This window comes from Alligator mississippiensis, chromosome 5 (genome assembly GCF_030867095.1).
Source record: "Alligator mississippiensis isolate rAllMis1 chromosome 5, rAllMis1, whole genome shotgun sequence".
Classification (NCBI taxonomy): Eukaryota; Metazoa; Chordata; order Crocodylia; family Alligatoridae; genus Alligator; species Alligator mississippiensis.
This window is the reverse complement of record NC_081828.1, coordinates 76392447-76411674: the sequence shown is the minus strand read 5'-3', so window position 1 is coordinate 76411674 and position 19228 is coordinate 76392447. Positions and strand designations below refer to the sequence as shown.

The 19228-nt window shown below is 47.9% G+C and overlaps 1 protein-coding gene across 1 annotated transcript; it reads left to right on the top strand.

The window, feature by feature from the left end:
* Positions 1 to 2154: 2154 nt before the first annotated feature.
* LOC132250830 (zinc finger and SCAN domain-containing protein 31-like) lies at positions 2155 to 18242 on the top strand. Its single transcript, XM_059728497.1, has 3 exons — positions 2155 to 3128; positions 4588 to 4777; positions 9828 to 18242. The coding sequence occupies exons 1-3, from the start codon at positions 2331 to 2333 to the stop codon at positions 10709 to 10711; spliced, it is 1872 nt and encodes a 623-aa protein (XP_059584480.1). The 5' UTR covers positions 2155 to 2330; the 3' UTR covers positions 10712 to 18242.
* The last annotated feature ends 986 nt before the right edge of the window (positions 18243 to 19228 follow it).

Here is a 19228-nt window from a genome sequence, read left to right as displayed (position 1 = left end):
TATCCCTGCCCACTTTCAACTCATTGCTATGTGCTTGTTTAACCATACTCTTGATCAATTACATTGTCTCTAATTACGTTTTTAAGCTGCTGAGTTCAGACTTCTTATAATCATAACAAAAACAACAGCACCAGGCAGCAAATAGTTTATATGAATTACTGTTTTATATCATCCATCTCTATTTCACATGCTATAACCTTGTCACCACAAGATAAAAGGAGCCATCCATAAAGATGCATAGGCACCTACATTCCCATTAATTTCAGTAGGAGAAAGGTGAATTCAAAAAAGAGTTTAGGTGCCTAAATATTCTTTTGCATCTTGCCCTTGATGTCTGGCAAACTGTAATTTGTACTTGATTTTTCTGGCAAGGGTTAACAATACAATCAATAATGTTTGTATTGATTAATTTGCCCATGTTCATTTCAGTGGTCTTTAATGACAAAGAATAGGGTTCACTGGGCTAGAGGATAGGGCTTTTATATATTCAAATATTTCACAGCCAGAAAATCTCATCAAGTTCCCCTGTATCGATCCCAGATAACTTGTGTTTGACTATACCATCTTCAAGACAAGGCAACCCCCTCTGGACCTAGATGCATCAAGTGATGGGGCATCATATCCACCCTGTCCTGAGGGATCTTGTTCTGATGATTAGTTGCTCTCACAGTGTTAAAAATTTATGCCTTATCCTTAATTGGAATTTATTTAGCTTCAACTTCCAGCTGCAGCCTTTTGTCTACCAGCTTCCAACTTGCTACCTCAAAGAGCCCTTTAGCACTGCAGCAGGACCTGGCTCCAGGAGTGGCCACAACACCCTTTGGGGACCAAGCAATTCCTGCCCCACTCCAGCTCCTCAGGGTACCCTTCCTTTTCCCTTTCCTGCCACACCTTGATGAATATTATAGTGTTTCAGGAGGCTACCCCAGAGTCCAAGAGGGAAACATCAGCCAGATGGTACTTCCCATGCCTAGCTAGCCCTAGTCATGCCCCTTAGACACTAAGTTGTGGCCCTTCTGGCTCTAAGTGCCTCAGGGCCCTAGTTACCTTATGGGCTGTATTCATGGCCTCCATCCTCCCCTGTAGCTACACCTATGCTTGGCAGGGGTTACTCTGAGTTAATCTACTGGGCCCTGTCACACAATCCACTCAGCCTGCCAGGCACCAGGCCCTGGCTAGGTTTTCTTGTCTCCCTTGGCCCCTTGCCCTGGTTCAGTTTCTTATCTTGGGCTTCAGTCCATGAACAACTGGTGCCTCCCCATTTGTAGGTGGCAGCATTGGCAGTGAACAGGGACCACCCACAGACACTGGTGGCAGGGGGGTGGGGGGGAGGGGTGGCAAGCGGGGACCACCCACAGATGCCAGCGGCGGTGTCAGTGGCAGGGAGTAAGCAGCAAGGGGGGGACCACCAGCAGTGGTCACTAATCTCAGGGGGGCACGTGCCCCCCCCCCATGCCCCTCCTACATGTTGCCTATGCTTCAGCCCCTTTCCCCAGACTTTAGACTTCTCAGCCTACACCTATTCTGGCTTCAGCTCCTCCCTGGCTTTAGCCTCACTACTGTGGCCTTAGTGTCCCCAAGCCTTGGCCTAAACCAGCTCTCTGCCCCCTGACCCCAAGTCAGGTTTCATTTGTTATGCGGCCTTGCTTAGCTCACAGCTCGGCACCAGCCCTCGTCCCTCTGCGCCCCTGCCCCCGGGGTCAGATTGGTCGGCCCACGGGGGTTTTACCTTCCTCCCTACCAGGGGTCGCGGCCCCTCCTGGGAGCTCCACTTGAACCACCTTTGCCAGCAGCAGGATGTCGGCCGCTGGGCTCCTACACCACTTGGCCCAGAGCCCAGACACGTCGAAACAAGTTCAAAGGCTCCGCTCGGCCTCAAAGGCGAAGCTGAAAAGAGCCGGTCGCCCCGCCCTGCTGGGCCGCCATTGCTCGGGATGCCTGTCACTCAAGGCCCGGGGGCGGGGACTGGCGCGGCGGATCGAACGCCTGGGGCGCTGCCCCTTTCCCAGTGCGTCCTGGGCGGGCCTCGCCGGGCCGCCGTGAGAGACAGGTTGCGCGGCCAATCGCCGGCCTGTCGGGCAACCGGGGGGTGGGGTTAACCCTATGCTGCCGGAGGGTCTGTGCAGCGACGAGTGGGGAGCGTTTTGTTCGGGGAAGTTGCGGCGGCGGGGCGGGAAGCGAAGCGGCAGGGGGTCTGTGTGGGGTGCGTGTGTCCGCCCGGGGCGCGCTCCTAGCGCGGGGCTGCACGCGCCCGCCCGCCCGCGGGAAGTCCGTCGGCAGCAGGCGGGGTACAGGCGGGCACCGCTGGGCCAGAGCTGCGAAGCCAGGAGATGGCTACAAAGCAGCGGGACAGGCAGCCCCGGAGTCTCCAGGTGCTCGCTCCGCTGGTGCCGAGGGAGCCAGTGAAGGGGAGAGGAAGGGAAGGTCCCCCAGGCCGGAAGCGAAGGAAGGGCCTGGAGAGGGAAGGGAAAGGCCCGGGTGGGCTGACCTCCCTCTCCGTCACTCCCCAGTGGTCCCCACCCAGCCCGCAACAGGTGAGGCCTGAGCAGCGTGACAGGGTGCCCCAGAGCTGGGGAGACCGGCGGCAGGAGGAGCTGCGGACCCCGAGGCCTCCTCCCCAGGCTGTGTCGGCGTCAGTGCCAGTATCAAACACACCACCAGCACTACACTTGGTCCCAGAGGACAACATTGAGGCCTGCCTGACTTCCTTTGAGCGAGTAGCTGAAGCCTGCCGGTGGCCCAAAGGCAAGTGGGTGACCCAACTAACACCCTCCCTTAATGGAGAAGCCCAGCAGGCTGTGAGCAGCCTGGATGCCACGGACATGGGGGACTATAAGAAGGTGAAGGCAGCCATCCTCCAAGAGCGTGGCATCAGCACAAACATGCAGCGCTTGCGCTTCCGGCGGTTTCGTTACCAGGAGGCCGAGGGGCCCCGTGAGGCTTACTGCCGGCTCTGGGAGCTCTCCCATCAATGGCTGAAGCCTGAGGTCCGCACCAAGGAGCAGATCATGGAGCTGCTGATCCTGGAGCAGTTCCTCATTATTCTGCCGGAGGAAATCCAGACCTGGGTTTCTGAGCATTGCCCTGAGACCTGTGCCCAAGCAGTGTCCCTGGCAGAAGATTTCCAGGTAGGGAAATCTGACAAAGTCAGGATGGGGTATGGGAGCAGCAGCTGAGAGTGGGTTTGAGGGGCCTTCTCTTCCTATAGCTTTCGTAAAAAAAGTTGTTCAGCCAGGTTTGGGCACTGGCACAATATAGCAGGAAGTTGCCTGAGCCTATATTTTCAACACTGGGGCAGGATTTGTCTGGCCACTTCAGGGCTCAGCTGATTATTGAGTCCCAGGGATTTTCTTTTATCGGTGTTCTGGGAGGTTGTACTTGTTAGGAGTTGCTGTTCTCTCTTTTTTTGTCTAAATGTTATTACTTCCATTCAATGTCATGTAAGACCCTTCATCGATATTTTCACAGCCACTTGTGGGTGTCAGTACAGTGCATTGATTTCTCTGGAATTTGCATTAGTAAAGTAACCTCATTAATAGACTGCGGAACAGGTCCTATTTTATCCACTAGGCACCAAAATGGGATCCTGTTCCACCCTGTTCAACTCCCTGAAAAACCATAATTCATTTACTTTTTGTACATCATCATCTTAGCCATAAGGCTAAGTTGCAAAGAGCAACAAGGAAGAGGAAGATCCTTCCATCTTTGGATTTAGTAATGGGATTCAATCTGGGTACAGTAGGATCACACTTGGGCATCTACTAGGTAGAGTGGAATTTGGCTGTATGGATGTTAAAGCATGAATCAAACAAATGTTGTTAGGGACAAAGGAAGGATATTGGAGATATGGCCTGATCTTGGATAGTCAGCAGTGAGCACCATCTCTGCAATGTAGGCAGCAATTCTCCTTGTGGAAGAGAAAGCTCTTCTCTTCCTCCAGGCTGCCTTACTTCAGAAGGCCAGTGGTAACACCTGCAGTGGTCGGTGCCAAAGAGAAGTTCTCTATTGCCATCAGTGCCTCCATATCATAGTTTTGGAGCTACTTGGAAATGCTATGACACTTTGATTAGAGCAATTACACTCAGAGGATGTGTCTACATGAGACGCTACACCATAGTTCATTGCTATGACAATGTAGCATTGGCGGACATGAACCATGACACTGCCACTACTGTGCAGCAGCAATGAGCTACTGTGCAATAGTTCATTGCTACTGTGCAATAGGGTCGGAAATGACCTGTGTGGCACCAGGACTGTGCAGTACCAGTGGTTGTCATGCAGTCATTTAGTACTTGCTTTAGCCTCTTGCCTAGGGTGTCCCAATGGCTTTTTGGAAGGCCTCATGAGACTGGATTCTAAATACAGCGCAAACCCTGAAGGCCTTGAACACTGTGACATAGCTCTTCCCCAGGGTTCTTCCGTTTATCATGAAGACACAGGGTATCTGCTTGCAGGGTACCCCGTGTGAGATCAAGAAAATTCTTCCCAGCTGTCTAGCCCATGGTTTTTGGGGGCAGCGGGGCCTTTGCTACTATGCCATGGCTTCACTTTCCTGGGCTCCATGGTGACACGCTTGCTTTGTCCCAGGTCACAGTGCATGTGAAGGTTGAGGAAGTGACAGAGGAAATGGAGACCTGTAAGACATGGGAATCTCAGACACTCCAGATGGAGCAGCCACAACCCAATCTCAGGTGGACGTCCCAGGAGGAGACAGGATTGAGGAAGTGTGAGCAACCTTGTAAACTTGGAAGAAGGCCACACATTCTACAAGAAATATGTAAGAAGCTGTTTATGGGGGACAGGAGGCTCTTGGAGTGGAGTGCACTGAGGGGCCAACAGGAAATGGAATCTCTGAACTTTAATGTGGGGTGGGGGAGCAAAATGGGGGTCCTAACTAGTTCAGAAAACTAGCAGTGGGTTACAAAGGACATCCAGCAAGGGTCAATTTCTGAAATCCATGGGAAGTCAGGTAAGAGAAATGGCGTGTGTTGTGTCTCTCTCAGGTGACAAGTGACCCAGAAAGTGGGAATAGGATTTTGGGAGCTGACTGGTGCCTTGGGCATCTGCAGTGAAGTTTCCTTCTCTCTCTCATGTTCAATGGTGTACTCAGCCTCCTTTTGAGCAATATCACTCACGGCATCTCGTGCATCCTTGCCAACTCCTGGTAAAAGCTCCTCCCTTCCTCCTTTCTCCTGTAGCTGGCTCAGAAAGAAGGTGAGACAGAAGGGGTACTCTGGGGTAGGATTTGGGAGATTTGGACCCTTTGGTAGAGGGACTCTACTTATATTTTCTCTCTGTTCTGGCAGATGGTTAGAGAGAATGGTGAGGACAGGCCTCTGCAGAGGCTGTGGAGGCTTGCAGGATGTTAGCAGGCAGGCTAAAAAGGACATGGCACAGGCTTGGAAGTAGACAAGAGGGCCCATCGCTGTAGCTAAGCAGTAGGGAAATCCTTCAGGGGTAGCAGTGGGAGTTCCTGATGTATACTGAGGGTACAAGCATGTTTCTCACGGTCTAAGCCAAGCATGGGCAAAGTCTGGCCCGTGAGCTGCATTGAACTGGAGGTGGACTCCATTTGCCAGCAGCCTCTGCCTGCACAGCTCCTGGCTGGTCTCCATAGAGACTCCAGGAGCATGGGGTGTGATAGCATGGGGACATGACAACACAGGGCCAAAGAAAAGGGGCTCTGTCCTGGATTGGCCTGGCTCCCAGGGTCAGGGCTTCCTGGCTCCCAGGGTGCTGTCATGCTCCCAGGGTCTCAATGGAGACTGGCAGGGAGCTGGGCTGGGGCCAGGATCTTGCAGTGGTGACAGCACAAGGTGGGGCTGAGCCAGAGACCCAAGCTGCTGCCCGCACACCCCTGCGATGAGCACGGGTTCCATGGGCAGGGGTGTGCAGGTAGCGGATAGTGGCTCTGCCCTGGCCCTGCCCGTGCTGTCACCACTGCAACCACATGGCTCCTGGCTAGTCTTTGTAGAGACCCCAGGAGCACTGGGGGAGGGTTGGGAGGGTGACAGCATGGGGCCAGGCTGGGACAGAGCCCCAATTCTGCAGCTCCATACTGTCATGGCCCTGCCCTGCCCTGTCACACCCCTGTGCTCCCATGGACACCAACTGGCTGGGAGCCATGTGGGCTTGGGCTGCTGAGAAATGGAGTCTGGCCACTGGCCAGATCCTCCGTTTTGCTCACCCCTGGTCTAATCTGACTCAGGAGCTCTGTCATAGAGAAGTGGGACTGGAAAGAACCTCCAGATGTCACTTAGTCCAACCCCTTGCCAGAGGCTGGTTCATCCCTGTCCAAACCATCCCATACAACCATAACTTAATTCCACATAGGTCTATCTTGTATCAGGGTTGAAGGTAGTCTTTACACCCTAATCTGCCACAGGTAAAGCAAGGGAAGCACAGCAGTCAATGCCCTGCTTCTATAAAATGTCAATACATGCTCAGATGGTCCCAGGTAGAGGGCCATGCCTCCTGCTACAGAGGAAGGCAAAAACCCCCACAGTCCATACCAATCTGGCCATGGGGGAAAATTCCTTCCTGACCCCAAATATGATGGTTGGTCTGACCCTGAGCGGAAGGGGAAGACCCTCTAGCCAGGATCCTCTGACTTTGCTTCTAACAAGAGAATCAGAACACCCCAGTTGACGTCCCCAGCCTTAGCTGTAGCCAATGCCAAATACCTGTAAAAAGGCTTAAAAACACCCTAACCAACATAACAGAAAAGGGGTGGGGGGTGGGTAGGGCAGGGACAGGGAGCAACCAGTAAAGCCCAGAAGCATGGGAAATACCCATGGTATAAACTAGTCATAGCTGTCCTTAGATCATCCCCAAACAGTGGTTATCCAACTTCTTTTTGAATACCTCCAATGAGGGACAGTCCACAACTTCCCTAGGCAGTCTATTCCACTGTCTCACAACTCACAGTAAAGAAGTTTTTCCAAAAATCCAATCTAAACTTACTTTGCTGTAACTTCAAACCACTGGTCCATGTCCTCCTCTGCAGCAAGAGAGGAAAGGTGCTTTCCCTCTTTATAGCAGCCCTTCAAATATTTGAAGATTGCTATCATGTTCCCTCTTAAGCACTGTTTCCATAAGCTGAATGTGCTTCTGGAACTCCTTCAGCCTCTCATGTGATTTGCCTTCCAAGGTCTTGATCATTTTGTTGCCTGCCTCTGCACCCTCTCCAACTTCTCCACATCCTTTCAAAAATGGAACTGCACACAATACTCCAGATGAGGCCTAACCATATCAAGTACAGAGGCATTATCACCTCCCGTGTCTTGCATCTAATGCTTCTGTTGATACAGCCCAAAACTACATTTGCCTTTTGCATCATGCTGCAGACTCCTATTGGTTCTGTGGTCTACCAAGACTCCTAAGTCCTTTTCTAGAGTTGCCATCCAGCCATGTGTACCCCATTATGTATTTGTGTTTTTTATTATTCCTCCCAAGGTATAGCACCTTGCATTTGTCTGCATTGAACTTCATCCTGTTAGCTGTAGCCCAGCTTTCCAATCTGTCAAGATCCTTCTGCATTGCACTCGCATCCTTCAATGTGTTTATAATGCTTCCCTGTGAATTCTGTCTAATAGGACTGTCCTTCTTTCCAGGATTAAGTAGGTGCTTTTGCATGGCTTAGCTGTTGGCACTGGATTTAAGACCCAGATACCTTGTTCCAGGTGGACCCAAACCTCAGACTGACCACGACCTCTCCATTCGATAACAGGCAAATTTTACTGATACACAGTGATAGCAGATACGAAGAATGCAAACAATTCTATACCTACCAGTCCTAGAGGTGTCATCAGAGGGAAGGTATGTTTGGCCAGTGTTTGAGCTTCACTCTGAGGTTCTCTTGAATGTCAGATGTCAGCAGCCTGAAGGTCAGACTTAGCTTACAACCGTAGTTGGAACTACCATATGGCTTTACCTTACCAACAGGTCTCCACCCATGGTTCGACAGCCCTGCTCCACTACAAGTCTTGGCTGACTCCTCTAACGAGGTTTACTCTGTATCAACAAATTCCTGATCAGTCAGGTTACTGTCCTCAAGTCCCAGTTCCAGAGTCCCAGTCACCAGTTGTTGGCAGTGGACTGAGTCCCAGTCCCTGAGTTAGAATCACTGTCCCAGCAGAGTCGCCAATTGTTGGCACTGGATTCACAACCCATCCCCGTTACCTTGCTCCAGGTGAGCACAACCTTCAGACCAACCACAACTCTTCTGGTTGATAATGGGCAAATTTTATTGACACACAGTAATAGGAAATAAGAGCAAAGCAGGCAAGATGATTACAACATCCATCCAGTACATAAATGCCACCTTGTGGTTCTTTGCTTGAATGTCCAACATCAGCAACCTTGGAGGTTGGGGGGCTGATGCCAACTGCCCACCTGCTGTTTTGAAAACTCTTCCTTTTGTATCCTTTTCCCTCCAATGACTCTTCCTTCATCTTTGGGCATTATTAGTTGGTATTCCTGTGGTCATTGTACTATCCACATTCTATTTTGTCAGCCCAAATCCTGTTTTCATAAACCTATCACATGCACATGCCTTAATGTGGCCATTTCATTTGAAACCAGAAATTGCAAGAGTTTTGCAAGTGGGCACTGTAAGCCCTAGAGTCAGGTCTATCTCTATTATGAAAATAAAGTTTGTTTTTAATTTCCTAGGATGTGTATATTTGTTAGCCTCAGACACCCTATCTTTCCTGAAGGCTGTGAAACTGTGACAAGACAGGCTTTTAGAAACCAGTTAACCCTTGCAACAGCCCTGGACCTTTGCTGTTCAGCCCTGGACCTTGCAACAGCCCTGGACCATTGCTCTAATACAATATCTACTTTACCTATGAGCCAGTTCCTAAAAGCAAACCTCTACATAACATTTTCTAGCCATCAAGTGCTACCATGTTGCCTGTGTTTTCTTTCTCTCCTTTCTGAATAGTTTCTACCCTTCCGTATCTATATTCTACAGTGTAAGTGGGCAGAGTGGATTCTTTCTGCACATACTCAGAAAAGCAAGATGAGTTCCACTAAGGAGAGTAGGGTATAAAGTCTGTTTACCTCAGCCACATAAATTCTATTTCCCCATCTGTGGGGGAGTTGGATTTGGGCCCATAAAGGTACCAGAGAGATTAGGTCAGTTTCCCTGGAAACAGCCACAGAACAGCAATGAATTGTAGCCTAAAAGGAGGGAAGGAAAGGGAGGCAGGAGAAACATGAAGGGGAAGAAGGGCTAGAAGGGGCAGAGAGAGTTGGAGACATGAAGCCTGGAAAGGAATTTGTAGAGTTGGAGTAGAGAGAAATGGAAGCCATGGGGCTGTAGGGAACACTATGTTGGGTCTGAAGAAGGAGAAAGTGATGCCAAACTTCCAGGTCATGTGCCTTGATGCCTTCCCTAAGGCCCCTGTCCCGTTATAGCTGACTTTCATCCATGAGGAGAGCATCTTCAGTGCGATGATGGGAAATTACCTCTGGGTCTAGACAGAAGTTAAAATTGTATTGGTATCAAAGGATAACAATAAAAGCTGTTACAATGCAAGCATAGTGTCAGTGTGATCCTATAGCAATACAAGGTTAGCAGAACTGTTCCAGTTATAGCCTTACTTCATTCAGTGTCAGAGTAGAGCAACTTAGCTAGCTTGTATCACTATAGGATCATGAAGATATAGCAGTTCAATCAAAACAGTTGATATACATACATGAATGGCAGCTCCCCATCCCCTTTTAAAGCAGCTAAGATATACATTTGTCAATTTTGTCTGCCACACCTACTGCTATGATACAAGAAAAGTAAAATAACCTCTGGATTCTCTTCCTCCTACTAGGTGCTGAAATCCTGAGCAGACCTGAGAGGCAGCCTCATGAGGAAGGACCTCTAATCTTGCAACCACCCAGCACATCTCCAGTGGAACTGGAACAGAGTGTTAACCAAAAACTGGGTTGGGAAGAAGCCTGCAAAAGGCAAAAAGAACCCCAAACAGGGAATGAGGCAGACCCCCTGGTGGAATGTGAGAGTGTACTCAAGAAATTAACACAGCACCCTGTGCTGGGGAGACCCCAGATCACAGAAAAACTGAAAAGCCATGAGGGAGGTGTTCACAGGTTGGAGAAACCCCACAGGTGCAGGGACTGTGGGGAAAGCTTTCTGGAGAAGCAGGAACTCGTGGCTCATGGCAGAGTCCATGAGAAGGACAGACCTTACCCATGCACTGAGTGTGGGAAGAGCTTTAATAGGCTCACACACCTCAAGACCCACCATCGGACCCACACTGGGGAGAAACCCTACTCCTGCAGTGAGTGTGGGAAGTGCTTTGGCCACCTTTCTACACTCATTACCCACCAGAGACTCCACACAGGAGAGAGACCCTACCCCTGCAGGGAGTGTGGGAAAACCTTCACAAATCCCTCAGATCTAAACAAACACCAGCGCTCCCACACGGGTGAACGGCCCTACCCCTGCACTGCCTGCGGGAAGCGCTTCAGCCAGCTCTCTAACCTGACCGTGCACCAGAGGACGCATACACAGGACAAGCCCTATCCTTGCGCTGCCTGCGGCAAGAGCTTCAAGTACCTGGCCTACCTTGCTATTCATGAGCGCTCCCACACCGGGGAGCGGCCTTTCCCCTGCCCAGAGTGTGGGAAGGACTTCAGCAACAAGTCATCTCTTGCCCGGCATCTGAGAATCCATGTCAGAGCCACAGACAAGTGAGACCTTCCCAGCTGTGGACGTGTCTCCAGTGGAATGTGCATAATACTGCTAAAAAGAGTATCAGAAATTGCTGCTGAAGAGCCTGGGAGAAATCCATCCCCTTCTTCCTTCCTTATAATACTAGCACTCCTAATACTACCATGGGGGATGTATGAGGAGGGGCTTCACCTCATTCTTCTGAGGTGTCCCAGTTCCTGAAAACCTACTGCTGTGACTGGCAATTCCCTGCTTTCACCAGTGGTGAGAGAGCCTTTCTCAAGTATTGCTTTCTCTGAAAAGTGTACTTGTGTTTGATCTTAAATGTTGCTGCTAACATGAGCCCCATCCACACACACAGTCAAGTACACCGGTTCTTTAAGTCTAATTAGCTGGCTGAACCTCAACTGACCACAAACTTTCAGCAGTTAACACAACCACTAGGAGTGTTTCTAGTTCTCCAGAGCCTTCCCAGAATGTGCGTATAGACATTAGACAAGTTCTGCAGTTCACTGTGAATGAATTTACAGAGCATGGGTGAGTGCGCCACTAGTGCAGGCAAGGTAATATGAATGTTATTTGGTGGTATGAGTGCTCTCACTTCAGCAAGGCTATCTGGAGAGGAGTTACGATGAGTGCAGATAACTTGGAAGGAATGCTTCAGTGAAGATACGGAGGAAGCAGTCCTAGGAAGAACACTTCCAGAGGAAGGTGCTGAACCAGCTCTGTCCCCTTTCTCCTGCCAACCAGATTTGCCTGTGCAGCTATGCACAGCAACAATCTCCCACATACTGTCCTCTTTCTAGGAGGAACCCAGCTGCACTAGAATTTTTACAGCCTTCTGACATCATTCCCTAGCTATCCCCACTGATCATGACCTGTTTGCTTCATTTACTTCATGACCATTCCTGCTGACTCCTATCCCAGATTTAGTTACCTACGTTCACTATGTATTAATCTGTCTGTACTCATTGCCCCATGGATTTTTTGCTTCTGCTCTGTTGCTGCTTTGTTAACTTGCCTCAGTGTGTTGCACCAACTGTGCTGTACAGTTGCTTGGGAGCTCAGCTCCCCACCAGCACAATGACTTGATCAATTTAATCTGTTCAAGATATTGTGATTATATAGATACTGACTCTACTGTTGTCCACATAGACTCCTTAAGGCATGCTGAGACTCTATGGACACTGGAATCAGTACATGAGGAGCTTGTTGCAAGAGTGGGGCTTTTGTTTTTAAACTTCTGACCTACCTACCTCATTGGTTTTCTTTTGCATTTTGGATATTTTTAGTTCTTTCCTGCTGTCTTGACAAACAAGGTGGGGAGGTAGCTGTTCTGTTCATTTCAGTCACTGCTCTGCTAGCTTAATTAGCTTTCTCTTAACAGTCTTTCAACACAGTTCAACCTGTTCTGTTGTTGTTTGCATGCTTAGCTTTTGTTTTGTTTTATGGGAGGAAATGGGGCCAGAGTGGTGGTAGCAAGAGTATAGCACAAGACAGGGTAGGTTTGAACCTTATAGACTGACTAAATCAGGTATATATACAATATAAGCTTTAATGAGCTGGAGCTCACTTCATCAGCAGCTGTGAAAAGATGTGAAGAGAGCAGTGCATCAACTGGATGAGAGCAATCTGTATACCAAAGGCAGGGAGGGAAGGAAGGGAAGGGGGCCAGTGCTGGGAGAGGCAAACAAGCAAGCAGTAAATGAATAGGAACAAAAGGGTCACAAACAGAAAATGCATTAGGATGTATGATGACATTGGGTAGAATTCTGTTCCTTTTGTAGTCTTCTAAGTATCTAGATTTGGTTGTCTTTACATGCCAAAAATGCCATTTATGTGAAGGTTAGAATTCTGTTCCAGGTCATGTAGCCCTCTATATGTGGATGACAATGCATGGTTAGGTACATACACAAACTGGGCATACATATTAGTAGCAAAGGCGCATATGCATGCTCCTTATAGATGTATAACAGCCTTATATGCCCCCAAATGAAGTTAGGCAAAACCCATGACTACAGGGCTTAGACTCAGAAATGTAAAAAAGTTGTGTTTGTGCATCTTTACTCTCCCACAAAAGCTCAGTGGCTAGGGCATTCATTTGGAAAACTGAAGGTCCTGAAGTATAGGCCCTCCACACCTAGAGATGTTTGGAACCTGGGTTTATCTCACTTCTCAGCACAGTGCTCTAACCACCATACCGCAGGTCAGTCATTATCCAGATCTCCCTATGGCAGCCCTTTTTAATGGAGACATTAATATAGTAATTGGAAAAAAAAATGGATAGAGGATAGTAAATGCAGGAAGCTTTCGCCTCAGTAAAAACAGTGTCCCAGGCTAGAACCCAGAAACATCCCCCTTTCCAGGCCAGCAGCTACTTCACAGATCCATATAGTTTTTGGCTTGCTCCCTTCCTCCTGGCCCCACATATCTCCCGTATACTTCCCTCTTGTGGCTGCCCAGGAAGCCAGAGAAAATCTGGATATAATGGCTGACCTCTGACATATTGGTTATGGAGTTGTGCTAGGAGGTCAGACAGCTTCATATTCAAACCCCCTTTAGGCAAAGGTGACTATTCTAGCTACACAACTATTGGGGGAAAAAATGGGAGGCTGCTCTTTCTCTCATACTTTGTTGCCTAGGCAACATATTTATGTATTTATCCATGCATGCAGGACTATGTGCCCAGAAATGACATCCCATCCTATGCATAAGCGGCATTTCTGGGACTTAGACATCCATGGGAACAACTAAATCTAGCTGCTTAGATGGCAAGACAAGATTAGATCCCTTCCATTGTGCTTTTGGTACCATGCAATTCAGGAAAACCTTTGTATCCGTCTCCATCTATAGCCACATACCAGCCAGCCTTTCTCTTCCTAGCTCAGCCACCTGCACATGATAAGGAACCTAATACACTAGAGAGGCAATTTCTGTATTACATAATTTATATTGGTGATTGAAGAGATCCATGAACAGAAGAAGTATTTCACTTGCTTGTTAGGGAAGCAACACTTGGAGTAAGTCACCACAATATAGGTGTAAGACCAAGGTAGGGAGCACTGATAAAGGGCCAATATGTTTATATATAGGCTGACTGCCTAGGAGAGTCACTCACACTTTAGATCAGGTTCTTGCAGTCCAAATTTCCTTCTTTTCTGTACAGATATCATTACTCTGTATGTTGGTACGCAGCCAAAAAAAAATCATAATTTGAACTCCAACTTTTAGTCCATTTTATGAGTCCCATGGTTGTGACTGTAAATGTCTTTTCTTGCAACTCCAGAAAGGGCTCAGTCCTTATCTGTAGTAGGAAACTGAGGACCTGTTGGTGCAATTCTGCCAGCATTAGCAACAGTAGAACCTGTTCTATGGGCAGGACTCGAGTATTATCACCTCTATGTCACTCAGCCCTAGCCAGTAGGGAAGCTATGGACTAAATTTCCAATTTCCAGATATTAATGGGAGAAGCCCAGCATAAGAGATCTTTTCAAGCCTCATCTGAGATTTGATGTCATAGCTCCAATAAAAATAGAAGAAAAAGAGAAGAATTCAAGTCTATCTCAGCCATTACCAAATCCAGTCCTTCAAGGATATTGTCAACTTAACACAGTCTGGCATCAAGCATAGGAAAGGTGTGGGTTCCATCTCTTACACCTACCAGCAGAGGTCCAAAATTCCCCTAGTGGGGAGGGCATTGAAACTATGCTATGCCTTTGCTGACAAAAAAACATGTTTTTACTATGGGCAGGTGATAACATTGCTAACATCATCTAGCTACCTCATGTTAAGCCCTACAAATGCTTTGTCCTCACATAGGATTTTACAGTAAAAAAAACAACCTAATGTGCAGTTGTTACCTTGCTATAAAAACACAAAATGCCAAATCACTTTTGTGTCAATGAAGACACAGAAACCTAGGACTGGAAGGGGCCTCCTGGGCCATTAAGTCTAGTCTCCTGCAGTCACAGTCACTTCTTAATTGAAATTATTCCTAAAATTACCACTTCAGATCCTCAACTAAAGCTGCAGGAAAAAAATCTGAAGAAAAAAAATAGCATAAACCAAAAAAACCAAACAAACAACCCCCCCACACACACACACTATAACAGGCTATAGATAGGATGACCATACATCCTGGATTTCCTCGGACACTCCCAGATTTTGGAGGCCAGTCATAGATGCATTCATAAATGCTAGGGTCAGACGGGACCTCAACAGATCATCAAGTCCGACCCCCTGCCTAGGCAGGAACGAGTGCTAGGATCAGATGACCCCAGCCAGATGCCTATCCAGCCTTCTCTTAAAGACCTTCAAGGTAGGGGAGAGAACCACCTCCCTTGGAAGCCCATTCAAATTTTGGCCACCCTTACCGTGAAGAAGTTTTTCCTGATATCTAGCCTAAATCTGCTCTCTGTCAGTTTGTAACCATTGTTCCTTGTTACCCCAAAAGGTGCCCTAGTGAACAGCATCTCCGATCAGTGGTTCTGCTATGACACTGACCAATTCCTTCAGTACCCTCAGATGCAGCTCATCTGGGCCTGCTGACCTGAACACATCCAGTCCATCCAAGTGACTCTGCACCAAGTCAGTGTCAACAGTTGGTGGGCTGGTGTCCCTCTGATGTCGATCTAACAGCCCATTAGGAGACTTATCTTGATCCCTGTTCAGGAACACCAAAGCAAAAAACTCATTGAATAGCTCAGCCTTGTCCCCCCTGTCTGTCACTAATTGCTCCTTCTTGTTTAATAGGGGTCTTATGCTGCTCTACGCCTTCCTTTTACTCCCTAGATACCTAAAAAAAAGACTTTTTGGTGTCTTTCTGTGTTGCCAGCCTCAGCTCTAGTTGCTTTGGCTTTTCTAACTGCTTCCCTGCAAGTGCGGGCCAGGTAGGTATACTCCTCCTTGGTAGCTTCCCCCTGCTTCCACCACCTGTATGCCTCCTTTTTTGCCCTTAGACTCCCCTGGATTTCCCTGTTTAGCCAAGGAATTTTTTTTGCTCCTTCCCCCTTTTCCCTTGTACTGGGATAGTCTCCCTCTGCGCCCAAAGGATCGATTCCTTTAGAAATGACCTCCCAACATGGACTCCCATCTCACCAATACTCTTCTCCTGCAGTGCATCATTGGCTAGACTCCTAAGCACACTCAAGTCAGCCTTCCTAAATTCAAGCGCTTCCACCCTACTAGTTATCTTACCCACCCTATGCCATATGGTGAATTCGATTGATTGGTGGTTGCTGTACCCAAGGTGACCATGAATCTGCAGCTCCCCTACCAGGTCTTCCCCCGTAGCCAACACCAAGTCCAGTAAGGCATTCCCCCTAGTGGGACTCTATACCTCCTGCGTTAGGTGAAGTCCTGCATGCAGGTTAAGAACCTACATGAACAGTTGGATTTGGCTGACTGCTCCTCCCAGCAGATGTCAGACTAGTTTACGTCCCCCATGACAACCACGTCCCTAAACTGTACGGCCTCTGAGAGCTGCCTCAAGAATTCCAAGTCTAGCTTTTCCTCTTGGTGTGGTGGCCTGTAGCAGACCCCCACCACTAAGTCCCTTTCCCCTCAACCTACATGCATCCTAACCCACAATGCCTCAGCTTTCTCCTCTGATCCCATTTCAATTAGGGTAGATGTATAATGCTCCTTTACATAGAGAGCAACCCTGCCCCCTTTCCTCCCTACTCTGTCCCTTCTGTACAACCTGTAGCCCTCAATGTGTACTGCCTGGTGGAGAAAATTCAAATTTGCATTCTTAGGGACAGAACAAGGAGGCAGAGCTGCAGGAACTGAAATATGAAGCCCTAGCAGACAACAAAATTGCCCTAAAATAGGTTAGCTTGATTAGTGGAATGACCATTAACACTAATATGTGTTGCTTCACAGGTGACTGTTGACACCTGTGAAGTACAGAACAATGGGTTCATTAATGGGCCATTGACTCCCTGAAGCCTGCAGCAGCTGGGGGGGTGGAGGGGTAGTGTCCTGGATTTCACTGTTCATATGGTCACCCTAGCTATAAGTCAGGGGTGTCAAACTCATCTAGCTTCATGGGCCACATAAGCAGCATAGGGGTCCCCAAAGGACAGATCCAGAGCATAGAGCCAATCCATGGGCCAGATCCAGAGCACAGAGCTATGTCATCTGGTTTACCAGGTCAATGTTACTTACTGGGGCTCTCAGAGCCTCAACAGCCACTGCTCACCTCACTACCAAATTCCTGGCCAATGCTCAGCCTACCAGGCCAGATGACATTGTTCCACACTCCAAATCTGGCCTGTGGGGCTGGAAATGTATTGGTGGAAGGAGCAGTGGCTGCTGCAGCTTCAGGAACTGCAACCATTAATGGTGCCGCAACTTGCCCTACCACCAAATTTCCAGCTCCACAGGCCAGCTGACAGCTCTGCATGCTGGATCTACCCACAGGCTGTACTTTTGGCACTTCTGCCATAAGTAAAAGCAAGGGAGACAAGGACACTGCCAATGCCCTCTCCCTGCAACTGCAGGAAAATCTCTCTTTATATATATGTTCTGAAAAGCCTAGGAAAAGGAGCAAGGACTTTGAACTTCTGGGATTTTATATTACTAGCAGGAGCATCAGTGTACTTTATTTAGTCAAAAAGAAAACAAACAAACAGCCTTAACTTTGGCCAACATCCCAAACTTCAGGAGTGTTTAACAGTGTGAGTCCAGAAAAGTACTTGAAACTGGCCACAGTCAGAAGAAAGAGGCACATATGTATTTCACTTTTCTTTGGCAAAGCACCAAAAGCCTGTAATGAACAAATGAAGGAATGATGAAATCAGGTTATCAAAGAAACTCTCCTGTCCATCAGTATGGTGCCTGATGAAAGCCCACTGCAGTAGGCTAAGCCCTCAGATAAGGTTAAGACTGAGTTTAAGGTGAAATGACTGTACAGATTCTAGATTCAGCCATATCAGAGGTGAAAGCTGATGGCCATTTTACTGTGGAATATAGATGTAAAAACTGAGATTGGACATTGAAATACTGGATCACTGACCTTCCTTACCTGCTGTTGTGAACCAGCAAACTTGGCAGAACAGTGCCAGAGTGCTGACCCTTCCCCTCCATGTGCTGCTCAGGGTGGGAAGGCTGTGGTGTTGTAAGGAGTGACCTAGAAACCACTACTCAGAGATGAAACAGAAGAGAATGTTATGTGACGAATGCCCATCTGCGATGATAAGTAGGAGACAGTCCTAGATAAAGGGGGCTTGAAAACAAAAGCAAGAAGCAAAGTACTGGGGTAAAGGGCTCATTAAAATACTAAAAATCACGCCCCTAGGTGGGGAAAAAGTATGCTAATGAAACATACATGTATGTAAATGAGATACATGGCTAAAACACAGGTATAGAGACATGCTCTGTAAAGAACTCCTTGCGTCACTCCTTTATAACCATTCAGCAAACAAGGATGCTTATGAAGGCTCAAAAACTCCTGTATAAAAGATGCTTAGAAATAGTTATCTGGTGTGCTTGTTACGTGAAATATTCCGCTCGCACCTTTTATTGCTAGCAATAAACCTTCTTTGTACTTTCACCCCTGGTATCTTTATTGGCCTTTGCATACCGGGCACGATCCCAGACTTGAGCTGGGGCTCAACAGTGTGAGGTTTAAAAAAACTAGCTAGAAGTATCTAGGAAGACCATAAAACCATCTGGGCAAAACCCTGAAACACCAAAGAGTGGAGGTATCACCTACATTTATTATTATTATTATTATTATTATTATAGGCCTTATATAAGGGCTGCCATTTACTCGATCATAGGTGCATCTTGCCCAGTATCGTGTGTGTCACAGCGGCAGAGTGTGGATGCTGAAAGAGAGAGTGAGCTGGGAATGACCAGGGATTTTTCCACTGTTCCTCTGTTGCTTGTAGCCTGCAGCATTCAAGGTCTAGGAAGTTCTGATTCAGAAATTGTATCCCTAACTCCCTTAATTGATTTTTAAATTGTCCTACTGGTTTTGAGCCTTTTGTGGGGATAAGTTGCTCACTCCTGAGTCAGCGTAAACATTCAAGACTGAGCAATAATACAGCCTCCCCAGTGGCTGTTGCTCCCAGGAGGGTTCTCATGCTACTCCTAGCTTCCTGACTTCAGTCTCTGGGTGCCTATAGACATTTAGGGCTCCGCTTTAACTCATGGCACTTTACATAAAGTTTCATGAGTTAGAGCCCCTCTTGACCCAACAGGCATTTTGCCTTTTGGGGGCGGCTGGAACCTGCCTGCACCAGCCCTGGACAGCAGGCAGGAGTGCTTCAGCAGCCTCCAAGGAGGTCCTTCTGGTCACTTGTCCTCCTTATTGTCTACCTCCTCAGTACACATCACTTGCTTCTTTCCCCTATCTAGTGGTTCAGTTATAGATCAATAGTATCTATATACCAATAGATCAATCATATCATACCAATAGATACCAATCTAGATATCAATAGTATCTAATAACAAACATCTCTTAGGCTGAGCACAATTGGATTGTTAGGCTAGTTCCCAACCTTTTTTTTCTGCACCCCGTTGCTGGGAGCTGAG

What these genes read in the sequence shown, in the direction of transcription:
- LOC132250830 (XM_059728497.1), top strand. Translation starts at nt 2,331, where the DNA reads ATGGCTACAAAGCAGCGGGACAGGCAGCCCCGGAGTCTCCAGGTGCTC. An exon ending in CCCTGGCAGAAGATTTCCAG is followed by an intron (nt 3,129 to 4,587) that starts GTAGGGAAATCT and finishes GCTTTGTCCCAG; the next exon opens with GTCACAGTGCATGTGAAGGT. An exon ending in ACACATTCTACAAGAAATAT is followed by an intron (nt 4,778 to 9,827) that starts GTAAGAAGCTGT and finishes TCCTCCTACTAG; the next exon opens with GTGCTGAAATCCTGAGCAGA.